The sequence below is a fragment of the Limulus polyphemus genome, unplaced genomic scaffold, assembly GCF_000517525.1.
Source record: "Limulus polyphemus unplaced genomic scaffold, Limulus_polyphemus-2.1.2 Scaffold1402, whole genome shotgun sequence".
NCBI classification, from domain to species: domain Eukaryota; kingdom Metazoa; phylum Arthropoda; class Merostomata; order Xiphosura; family Limulidae; genus Limulus; species Limulus polyphemus.
Window position 1 is genome coordinate 268,974 of NW_013667012.1, and position 13,003 is coordinate 281,976.

General features: G+C 30.3%; 1 protein-coding gene across 1 annotated transcript in view; it reads left to right on the forward strand.

Moving 5' to 3' along the window:
* LOC106463423 (probable deoxyhypusine synthase) overlaps positions 1-12,979 on the forward strand; it is a 17,475-nt gene extending 4,496 nt beyond the window's left edge. Inside the window, exons 5-10 of the mRNA XM_013923448.2 lie at positions 2,407-2,521; positions 3,427-3,513; positions 5,255-5,360; positions 9,234-9,337; positions 10,153-10,278; positions 12,273-12,979. Of these exons, the coding sequence (XP_013778902.1) occupies positions 2,407-2,521; positions 3,427-3,513; positions 5,255-5,360; positions 9,234-9,337; positions 10,153-10,278; positions 12,273-12,350 (616 nt within the window). The 3' untranslated portion in view covers positions 12,351-12,979. The remainder of the gene's footprint in view (positions 1-2,406; positions 2,522-3,426; positions 3,514-5,254; positions 5,361-9,233; positions 9,338-10,152; positions 10,279-12,272) is intronic.
* Positions 12,980-13,003: the final 24 nt, after the last annotated feature.

Consider the following 13,003-nt stretch of genomic DNA (forward strand, 5'->3'; position numbering starts at 1 on the left):
ATATTTCTTTAAACTAAATTGTGTTAAATAAGACAATATTGCTATTATACAAGGTTACGTCAATGATGGACATAAAAAAACTAAACAAACAAGATTATTAAAAATTGTTAATTAAAAAGGGAAACAGGCATCTTCAAAAAACTTACAGAAACAAAATAGATAGCTTAAAGTGAAAATGCAATCACAAAAAAGTAAACATGCAAGTTCAAGGTTTGAGACATAGTTTTGGCATTATTTTCTTAAGCTACAAATCCCTATTTTGACTCCATGTCTAAAAGGTGTAATATTTAGGAGAGTTAAAATAGGGATTTGTAGCTTGAGGAAATAATGTTAAAACTATGTTTCAAACCTTGAACTTGCATGTTTACTTTTTTGCAAATGCATTTTCACTTTAAGTTACCTGTCTTGTTTCTATAAGTTTTGAAGATCTCTATTCCCTCCTTTTAAAATTATGAGTTTTAATAATCTTGTTTTATCTGTCTCTAATGATTATTAAAGTCTTTGGCACATTTAGTTATTATATAAACTTTTCTCTTTTATTTAGCCTCAGTTTGTAAGTCTATTAAGTAGCTTCTGAACTTTAGTATGTCTAGTAGTGATGAAGATAATCACCACGCCACATATGATGTGAGAGGGAGGTAAACCATTCACTTTTGTCTAATGTTAGTGCCATCATATACAATTTATCCAATTTGAGACATCCGTGAAGGTAATGAATGTACAAAATTTCTTTGCTTGAGTTTATCTCTACAAGTTGAGGTGCCTGTCCTTTGTCTGGGTTATGGGGGGGTGGATACTATGATAAATAACACAAAAATCGTAACTTTCACACAATTTATTTATAACATATTATTACATTTCCTTATTACCTCATCCAAAGTTTTGTATAAGCTTTAAGAACTCACTGTGTATATACTTAAAACATGGTAGAAATGCATGATGGTCAGGGGGTGACCTTGTATGAAAAGGTAGTGGCCAAAGTAGTGGCAGTAAGGGTGCTTTTTGTTACCCGTTTTCAACACCCAGCTCTTAATGTCTTTCAATACTGTTTCACGTCAGTAATTAATTGGCGGTCACTGGCCGCAGAAGTGTATTACGAGACAAAGTTTAAAGATCATGGATAAAAGTAGAAAGTGGCTATAACTCCAGAAACTGCTCTTCGTATCTGCGTTAGGGTGGATGTTGTGGTATAAATTTCATCTGAATTTATGTATTATTGCAATAGTGGTGACCATTTTTTTCCCTTTCATTCCTCCATAGGGAGTGCTAGTGCACTATGTCTATGTTGTGTTATATAAAACGTAATAAAGTTTTTTTTGGGGGGGTGTAATAACATGGTGCTATCTATGAATGTAGTTAACATTAACTTGCATCAAATATAATAAATACTCAATAACATCAATAGAGGGGTTGGAGGAGTTTGTGAACCTCTATTGACATGACCCATGTTCCAAACTATCATCTCCCAAAAAGTTTTGTTGAGATTGGCCCAGTGACCTAGAAAAGTTAGATAACATACAAACACACATTTTTGTGCTTTACGTGTGTGTGTGTGTGTGTGTATATACACACACACACACACACACACACACAGATATATAGATTAGTTTTGGAATCTGTTGTAAGACGTCATATAATCATTTGAAAAGCTGGCAGTTACTCCTCATGAAAGGTGAAGGTATTTTTTGTAAAACCATAAACTATGTCACTGACCTATCAAGTATTCTTCAGACCCATATCAGGAAGTGCTGTTATAAACTGAGATTATCATTACTAAACAGAGGAATACCCATGTTACCCAGCTCAAACACTAATGGATGTAAACCACTTTGGTAATGAAAGGGTTAATATATTAAACTCAGTATGACTTCCCTAAAGGAGAAAAAAAAATATGTGATTGTTTATAAAACCTTACACTTAAAATGTTTAGCTGGGATGAAAAGAAAGCAAAAGAAACTTAGTTTTATTTGTAGGAACTTTAAAATAAAAATAGAAGTGATATCATAATCTTGTAAGCCTTAATATTTGGTGTACAGTTTGAGTTTATTACTCTGGAAAGAAGATCACTTGGCAAGAGATGTGGAGACATTTACTGGAATGCTAACTAATTTAAGAAATTTTAGCTAGAAGGAAAGGTTTAAAGTTTTGGGGTTGAACTGACTTGATTCAGATGTTTAAGATTAAAAGTTTGAATAAACAACCTGAGTGAAGTAAGAAGGTTGCACGTGTGAACTTCAGTATTTAGAGTAGTAGGTATTTGGAAATACAAGTTTAATGATGCCTTAGATTTACAATTTATTTAATTAATTAATTGTTAATTTATTTAGTGCATTAACACACAGTTTTAGAACAGTTTTTGGCATTGCATGTTGGGGAAAGAAATTAAACTTTTGTTTGTCCTTGTAGAGAGAAAGGGATCAACAGAATAGGCAACCTTCTAGTTCCAAATGATAATTATTGTCAATTTGAGACATGGGTTATTCCAATTCTTTCAAGAATGCTTGAAGAACAGAAATCAGCTGTAAGTGTTATTTTAATTTAATTTATTTCTTTATTCTTGGAAAGCAAATTCTACATTTTTAGAACGACTAAAATATAGGGATTGTTTATTTGAGGTTCATCTTTTAAGTAACACAGAAGATTGTTCATAGTTATTACAATTATTTTAGATATAATTTTTATTTTTGTAGTATTTCAACATTATGACTCGCAACAATGAAGAAAGTAATTATTTTTAAAAAAATCACACCACTACTTGATGTTTTACATAAAAGAATGTATGTTCAGTAATTACTGTAATAATGAAATGTTAGTATTAAGGAACACAATTATTTCACTCCATTTTCAAATCCACACATAGTTGATTTTAGGGCACTTCTGTTGTGAGTTGTTTTGGAGCAAAATGATCTGTCATTTTAGAAATATTATTGATAGGTTGCTGATCTTATAAACCAAACAGCCACAAGTCTATTTCTTCCATGGTAAGTTAGTGCATAGCTAAAATTACATAATTTGTGGGTATAAAGAATCATGAAAAATGATATTGACCCTACTTGGCTAGATGCCAATATTTCTGGAAAAGATAAGTACTGGTCAACCTCTTTTGTCAGATCAGTCTTCGTCATAATAACTTCTAAATTGAAAGTAAAAAGGACACTGGTTATACCTAAAAATAGATGAGATTTTGAAGCACAAGAATCAACTAGGGCAACATTGTCCTTATCAGAATCAATTAAAAATAATTAAGTTTATTAATTTAAACACTTGTTATACAAGGTTTTGAAGATTTATAACTTATTTACTGTCTACAATTTACCACTTAAAGCTGAGATTTTGTAAATGTTACTTCTTGTTTGTACAAGCAGTTAAATAAATATATTATTAGTGAATTTTAAGTTTCTTTATTTGATTTTCCCAATGAAATAGAATATAATATGGTCACCATCGAAGATGATAACTCGGTTAGGAAAAGAAATTAACAACTCAAGCTCCATATGCTACTGGGCAGCAAAGGTATATCTTTCTTATTGTTTTTGAGAAGCCTTTTGTTACATTGAGAGTGAAATTTTGGCAGAAAGTATTACATTTCTGTCCTATAATTTACCTATTTTATTTTCAAAATTTAAAACTCTGCAAAATGAGTTTACATTTTTGACTCCCCCAGACCTAAGTGTTTACAAAATGTGTCATTACTATTGCTAATTAATGTTTGATTTTTATTTTTTTGTAACTATTTAAAAAAAGAATAAAACCAATTAACCCAAAGTTTAGATTTATGAAACAGGAGAAATAGTAATGAATAAGAAATACATGACATTTTGCAGTATAATTGTCAGATGAATCTTAAAAGTTAAAATAAATTCAAAAACATAACATACAATGTAAAGAGGGAGATTAACAAGTTTTTCTTTGAGTGTTAGTGTGTGTTAGTAGTTACTTCTAAGCTGTATCTGTAGAGAGACTTACAAAAATGTTGATATATTATATTTCCAAAAATATTAATGTAATAGTAATGTCACAAAATAACACAATAGCTTTTCAGCAGCCTTAAAAAGTAAGCTAAATAGTATCATAATCTGATATGCCACTGCAATTGAAATTTTAACTAATATATATAAGTGTGTGTGTGTACATAGATATTCATGTTGCAGAATTTTTCTTACTATTGCACTTAGTTAATTATCTTTGTTTTTTTTTATCAGTCTCTAAAACCATCTAAGAAGCATGCTGTTGCTAGTGGTAATGCAAACAACATTTGTGGTTATATTTACAGAAATGTTGAATACAAGTCTTATGAAACTATTATTTCAATGTACGAGTTACTTGTTTGGAGTATTGTGTTCAGTTTTGAGCTTCTTACCTTAAAAAGGACATTGAAATGTTGAAAAGGTTCAAAGGAGAGCTACTAAGATGATATTTGGAATGGAAATATTGTCATATTGTATCAGGATTTGATCTCTGAAATTTTTTTCTCTTGAAAAAAAAAGTTGTAGGGAATCAAATTGAGATGTTCCAGATTATTAGGAGAGTTTATAGAATTAATGCATCTTTTTTTTTCATATTTAGTGCTGAGAGCAGTAGGACAAGGTTGTACAAATATAAATTTTAGCAGGATTTGAAGCATCTTAAACTTGGTTTTACTGTGCCAACAAGGTGATTGACTTTTGAAATGGGTTACCTTTAGATGTGGTGGATGCAGTAAACCTAAGGAAGTTTAAGGGAAAGCTAAATTAATATTCAAATGATCAGTGCTGGATTTCAGTTGTTGTTTTAGTTTAAGTGAATGGGGTAGTCTCAGTGAACCAGAAGGCCCCTTGTTGTCTCTTAAATGTTACATTAAATATATATATGGGGGGGGGGGATGTACAAGTTGATCAGGCTTAAAACAAAAAATAGGCAAAATTTGGCAGTAGAATTTAATAAACAGTTCCAGTCATGTGTTCCAAAGTAACATTCAATTTTTAAAGTATACTAAAGTTGTGTAAGAAAATTTTTTGAAGTGTTGGATGTTATTCCTACTTTCTATAAGGCTGCTCTTCGGTTAACAAATTTTGCAATTAGCTGAAATATGAATTAAAATAAGCATCATTTTTTACAATATTCACATAAAAGCCAAGAAAATGCATTAATAAGAAAACACGTTGGACTTCAAAAAGTTTGAGATTTTCCATATGTAATATTAGATTGCATTTGTATTCTCTAAATAAAGTTGTTAGGCTTCATTGCTCTGGATTTTTCCAATATTTGTCTTCAGAATGAAATACCAATTTTCTGCCCTGGCATTACTGATGGTTCTCTGGGAGATATGTTATATTTTCATTCTTTCAAGGATCCAGGTTTGATAGTTGACATTGTTCAAGGTAAGATTTTTTTTTTTAATTTTCTTCTAAATATTTTTTAAAAGTACAAATGACTAAACATTTTGCAGTTTTTAAGATAAATATGGGTATCACAAGGAAGTAAGTGCTATTGTAGAAATGATAAACAATATATGACATAGCATTGTAACTTTTGCATTTAAACATGATGATTTATGCTGGACATAATATAACTGTTTCATTGTAGTTTTTGTATGCTTGAAGAAAATGGTTCAGCATCTTGAACAGAATAGTTGACTGATGAGTCCAGTGACTTATTGATCCAAATATATTATATTTTCTTGTTGTGGGCTCATAAAAACTAATTTCAAAAACAGGTTTCTACCAAAATGGCATTAGCCTCATATTTACGGTTGAGGTAAATATTAAAATTATTAAATGTTATTTGATAACTAATTTGACATTTAGCCTTGTATAGTCTGTGCTTTTGTTTTAAATTAAAAAAAAAGATGAGTAACTAAATATTTTAAAAGCCATAAACATTTTTTGCAGAAGTAATTTATATATATATCATGTATAATGTATAGATTAATTTTAATTAATGAATTTAATGTAAAGAAAGTATTTCATTCAAAGTTTTCCTCAGTGAAAAGTTATATACATTGTTTAATAAACTTGCTGTCATTTATTCTCAAAAGAAAAATGTAATGATAAGGTTCTTATTTCTTGGTAATTTTTCAAAGTGAACTTTTTTTAAAATGCATATTAAAGTACAAAATGTTTCTAATGTTTCAAGTAATAACAAACTAATTAACAAATTATAGTTAAAATTTTCTCCAAAATAATCTGAATAATTTGTTAAACATGAGTAGTTACGCAAAGAGAAAAATTAGTTACTAAGTTAATTGCAAAAATAATAATACAAAGTATGGGGAAACACACTAAGTCACAAGTGAAATAAAATTTAAATCAAGATATAGATTTTTGAAGAAAAAAATGGAATCAGAAAAAAAAAGTAGTGAAATATGAAATAAAAACTTTTAAAGAATAAAACTTATAGCCTGAAATATTTGTAATGAATATAATGTGTGAAATATTATCATTCTTACTTTTTGAAGTACTGATGATTTTATAAGTACAAAATACTCATAGTATGTGTACTAGTTTCAGACATGTAAATCACAATACATTTGCACAAAAAGTAGATTCTTACTTTTTGGCAGCAAAATATTTTCAGATTTAAGGTAAAATGTTGAGTTTTTGTTTCCTTAACTTTAATATTCATGCTTATTTTTAATTTAATAGTGTTTTTTGATAGTTTAGAAATATAACCAGACACTTAATATCCAACCAAATCCTTTGGCCAAATTACCAATATACTGATCTCTAAGACAGATTTAGTTGATTTCTCTCAGTGACGAGAGAAATGGTGATCTGTGTTCACTGATTATCATAAATGACTTCGAATGAAAAAAAGATTCCTATGTGGAATTACCAAACAACAAACCATTCAGAAATGTTTGGGGCATTAATAGTAGTCATGCTAAAGAGTTACACTGTGCAACTGGTGAAATGGTTCCATTGGATAGCTAACCATATTCAGTTGTTACTGATTAGGGGCTTACTTGATGGAGAAAACACAATCACAATATGAATTACAAGCAAAAACCTGTTTATCTGAAAACATTGTCCTAGATATCTGATCATACTCGCAACAAACAACAGTTTCATTGGTGTCACAAGATACTGGATCACAAAACATAATGGATTTGCAAACTGTTACTCTTAATGTCAAGTTTTTTCATGCAATTGTTACTGGTGGTACTATAGAGTAAATGTCGAAAATCACAAAGAACTATTTTCGTCTCCTAATAATTGATAATGGATTAATTATTGTGATTCTAGTGATACTGGATTATGAAGTAAGCTGTGTTTCCTCAACACACACACACACATTATGACATGTGATCATAAATATCTTGAATCCAAGTGGGCTTTAGTTGATCTCATAACAGTCAGTAGAAAGATTGTTACATATTTTAACCACTCATCTCTAGCATTTTCAAAATTAATAGATGTGCACAATTATTTAAATATGCTTGTAAATAAAAACATTTGTACAGACAAGATGGAATTCATCATTGAGGAACTTTTGGAGAAAAAAAGAGAGCAAGATGCCTGTATACAACTGACAGCAAGATCATTAACCTCAACAGAATAGTCACTGGTCCCTATTAGAGACATGTTTAAAGTTACAGCGATCAATTGAAGACATTACTAAAAACATTATCTTCACAAACTATATTATTTCAGAAGTTATCCCCACTGTGAGTACTCTTCACGTGTACCTGTTAAAGGACATCACAAATTACTTTGGACTGAAAACAGTGAAACATGCTGGAATTCAAATTTCACCTTAACTACTTTGTTGGATCCTTGCTTTAAAGTAACATTCTTCAAAAAGCAGAATTTGATGGAGAAAGTATTGACATGCCAACTTCACAATTATGTGTGCTGGAAGATTTCAAAAGACCCAGATATTCAAATAAACTTGAATAGTGACTATTCTTTTTCAGGAGTAAAAAGATCGTTTTTGGTTTTTTGATGATCTTTTCTGCTAATTCTCTCATCTTATGTGCTTAAAGATAGAGTTAATGAAGTAACTCGGATGACTCCTCACCATTAGCACCAACACAAGTTAAAAGTGACTCATCCTAGGATTGTTACAGTGAAATATCTACAGGCACCTCTGGCATTGATAATATTGGTCAAATTGATCCAGACAGAAAAGTTGCTGCCACCAGTAGAGCTGTATGATTTAATTGATTAAGCAGTATAATCACTGAGCAATGATTATATTGCTTAATGTCACATAAACTGATCGATTAAATGAAATTACGGCAAAAGTAATTCGTCAAAGTTAGTGTTTCTCATTATTACTGTTTTGGGTTTTTCAAGCAATTAATTGAAATTCTTATTTTGATTGTCATGAAAATAGTCAACTAATCAAAATTAGAATTACTGATTATTACTATTTTTTAATTTTTCCAACTATCCAAGTAATGGAAATTTACTGTTGTGCTTGTTTGTTGTTAATTAAGCACAAAGCTATGTAATGAACTACCTGTGCTCTGCCTAATTTTAGCTTTATAAGTTTATTTTTTTACTTCATATTTGTTTAGCATGGGTAATTTGGGAATGGGAAGGAACTCATGATTCATAGGCCCTGATTTGATTCCTATTGTCTCCAAACTTGCCATGTCTTTGTTATGGTAAAGCTACTGAGGCTATCTACCACTGTCACTAATCTTGAACTGCTTACTCAATTAGATTGATAAAGATTAAGATGAGTGTTGTTATTCATGTACTATACTAAGTTTGTCTTATTTCATTTGAAGTTTAATATTTCATTGGCATAAGAGAGCAAAGTTATATGCTTTGGAAAAATGTCAAAATTATTTGGATTTATGCACACAAAACATATGTTACTTGTAGCTGAACTTTCAAATTTGTTAGTGTTATTACTATTCTACATTGATAAAGTTAATGATTATTTGACCTTCTGTGCATGAATTTGTTACTTAAAACTTCCTAGTACTTTAGCTTATACTGCTCTTGGTAAATATGGATGTTTTCAACTATTCATATATGAAGCAGGTATTAAGATCCTTTTAAACAACCAAATAGACTACTTGATTGACAAATTTTCATTTAAACAAAAAAAAATTCTTAAAGAAAAAACAGTCAGTAGAATTTATGGTTTTCACTCGCATGTTTTTTTGTTTACATGAAAGACAATAAGAGTTAAGTTTTTCGGAAAATAATTTACATAGAAGTAATTTTAGTCATAGTTCTTCAATTATTCATACATGAAAGTCTATCAGATTTAGGTAGTTCAAATTAAATTGTTTCCAGATATAAGAAGAATTAACTCTATAGCGGTGAAAGCTGTTAACTCTGGGATTATCATATTAGGTGGTGGACTTGTCAAACATCACATTTGCAATGCCAATATGATGGTAAGCCTTCATTCAGAAATGCTTCTAAGTAGAATGTTATAATTTATATTCAAGCTAGTAGTAAGCAAATTCTTTGTACATAATTTGAAAACTGATGTAGTCATTAACTCTTTCACTGCCACGCTTGTAAATAAGTCTCCCAGTGTCCGATTTATTTTTAGAAACATGATAGAAAAACAAAAAGACACAAGTTTTTAATATTTGATTACTTGTCTGAAACTTAAAACTGGTAAACTTGTGAAGTCTGAAAGGAAATACCCATTCTTCATGGTGATATAAAATTTCAAACTTGTGAGGTAGTGCTCTTGGAGGGACATACAAGTGTCAGTGAAAGTTAAACAACACCTTGATTACATATTAAGATGTAAATGAATAATACTGTTTCTATGGTGCTTTTGTTACTTGCAAGTCGTATTGAACATCCCACAAAGTATAAAGCAAAAAATAGTTCAACAGCTTTGTAAGTTAATGGTCTGTTTTTTGTTTATAATTTATTCTCAAACATCTTTTCATTGTTCAATAGTATTTTTTAGAAATATTTTACTACAGTTACGAATGCCTGAGCATGGCCTAGTGGTTAGTTTATAGGACTGGAATTCTGAGTGTCTATGTTCGAATAATCTGTTATTTTCTGTAATAATGCATTTACATTTTTTGAATTTTATGGGATATTCTTAAATTTATTTAGAAATTTTTTGTAATTAAAACTGTTCAGTGTAGATTTAAAATACAAATTTTCACTTTTGTGTGGAAAATTATTAAAACCTGCAAAGAGCACTTATTGATTTAATTATTAATTTGCATCATGTTTTCAGAGAAATGGAGCAGATTTTTCTGTTTATGTTAACACAGCCAATGAATTTGATGGGAGTGACTCTGGAGCTCTGCCAGATGAAGCAGTGTCCTGGGGCAAAATAAAAAAAGAAGCCACACCAGTAAAGGTAACTGAATATATATGAAATCAACAAACAGGGTATTTTTTATCCTCCTACAGAATGATTTGAGATTTTAATAATTGGGTTATCTTTATGCCTGTCAACTGTTAATTTTCTTTTACTTACCAGTTTGTAGTTCCATATCTCAGTTTGGCATTCGTTTTGACATTAAACATTAGTCCATAAAAATTTTCAAATGAAAAAGTAACTTTGCTGAACTTATCTTGCAGTTCAAATAATTTCATAAAATTGAAAATGCAAACTGTAATATAATTCTATTAAGCATGTTTTAACCAAGTAGCTCATTCTTTCCTAAGTTTTAGTTGAGAATGAGAAACTGAATTCAAACATTATATATAATATCCTTCTCTCTAGCAGTTTCAAATGCTTCAAGATCATTGAGGTAGTGAAGAGATTTGTTTTTATGAAATAACAATGAAATAATGTTGCACCTAGACAAGAGCAGACTGGTACTTTTTTGGTTACTAGAAAATCACTTTGTAACCAATTCGCATGTCATTAAGATTGATCTGGCCCAGCATGGCCAGGTGGTTAGGGCACTTGACTTGTAATCTGAGTGTTACAGGTTTGAATCGCTGTCCCACCAAACATGCCCTTTCAGCCAAGGGAGCATTATAATGTGATGGTCAATCTCACTATTTGTTGGTAAAAGAGTAGCCCAAGAGTTGATGGTGGGTGGTGATGACTAGCTGCCTTCCCTATAGTCTTTTGCTGCTAAATTAGGGATAGCTAGCGCAGATAACCTTCGTGTAACTTTGTGAGAAACTTGAAAAACAAGGATTGGTCTAGGCCACACTGGGATGAGGGGGTTTGCATGATATTCTTTGCAGTTTAACATTAATTTAGAATTCACAAACTAAAAGGCTTAGACTAGTGAATTGTATACACAGACTGTTATATACACTAGAAACAGCTTCTCTAGTTGAAATCTTGTAATGACTAATGCACTGAGTTCTTTTATTTTTTTGGCTCATACAATTAAAAATTTTTATTGCATTTAGAATTATCAGGTTTTACTTATGATAGCTACACACTTGCTTATGGCTTTCAAGAATTTAATGATTTTGAAACTTATGTTCTGTTAGTAAAATAGAAAAATAGTCCATACATTATTAATAGTTTTCCACCTCACAAACACATATTTGGACTTTCCAGTTTCTTTTGAAACAGATTTTAATGATTTCTGTTGTTTTTTTGCATTTCTGACTACTTTGATGTTTACTTGGAGATTATAAACTTAAATTTTTCTTTTGTATTATATAATGAATTTTATATGAGCATTCAATAAAAAATTACTAAAACCAGGAAATATTATCCTTTTTTCAGCCAGTAACCTTTTATATTAAATATAGCTGCCCCTTGTTGGAATCTAAACCCTGTATATTTTAGCATATTCTATTTTCTGTTTTTACAAAGTAGAAGTTTCGTCATCCTTATTTAGAGCTTATAGATAACTAGAAAACATTGTACATTTATCATAATTCTAACAACAGTGCAATGATTAGTAATTTTCTTACGTAATGCTTTCACATGGAATTATTGGGAAATGAAAATCAGTTTCATTACAAAACATTATATTTCACATTATTATTCTTAACTTTGTTTAACGCAAACTGGAGTTTATTATGAGACATATCTATAGACAAAAATAATCACAACCTATGTCTCCGGAATGTAACTTTATTAGCTTATTATTTCGCTATTTCAGCTTCATCAGGAACTGTTGATATCCTACAAGTTCACTGAGCCAGTTACATTCTGGAGATATAGGTCATGATTTTATTTACGTTTATTGATATTGTATTTCACTTGTTTTCTAACAATTAAATATGTTTGAATTATAGGTTTTGTGAACTTGCCAATAGCAGTTAACTGAGGAGAAAATGTGCTGTTTGTCAGTTGTTATGTTAGCTGTTATTGTAATGCAAGAACAATGGCAATAAGCACCTGTATATTTTAATGTTGAAATATATTTACAGGTATATGGGGATGCAACTTTAATATTCCCACTTCTAGTGGCAGAAACATTTGCAAGATGGCATCATGAAGTTTGCTGAAGACTTACTTCATGCTTGAAATACTACATTATGTATTTATGACTTTGCTTTTATTGCAAGAAAATCCTTGTTAGTTGATTTCATAACATTCGTTTTTAATAAATTCTCCATACTTTTTTAAAAACACCTGATAAGCTTTAATACAATATAGATATTATAATTGAACTACATATAAGTTGAAGTCACAGGAAAGCAACATTGAAGGAAATTATTACAGTGTGAACACCTCACAAGATTAATATAAAAAATTATTTTTTAATTGAAAGCTTATTCCCATACTGTACCTACATCCACTCATAAGAATAGCTATTCTTGTTCAGTGCTGCCCTCTATATGTGAACGTTTTCTTTAAACATGTTGCAAGCCTTCCACTACCCCCCTATTGAAATTGCAAGATTCCAGCATGTCTCTAATGCAAGTCATCATGAGTCACCTCCTCACCAATAGGAGCATGGACATGCTGACATGAAGCATGTGACTCCCTCTACACTTCTCTAGCTAATTATCACTTCTCGTTTGGTAATGCTTGTATTCAAACGTGCTCTTTTGTTTGTTTAACCCTATCACCCTGGGTACCCTTTACTGCACAGGACACAAGGTTTTAGTGTCTTACATTCAAAATTTCATTAAACTAAATTTTGTTTATGTTATAA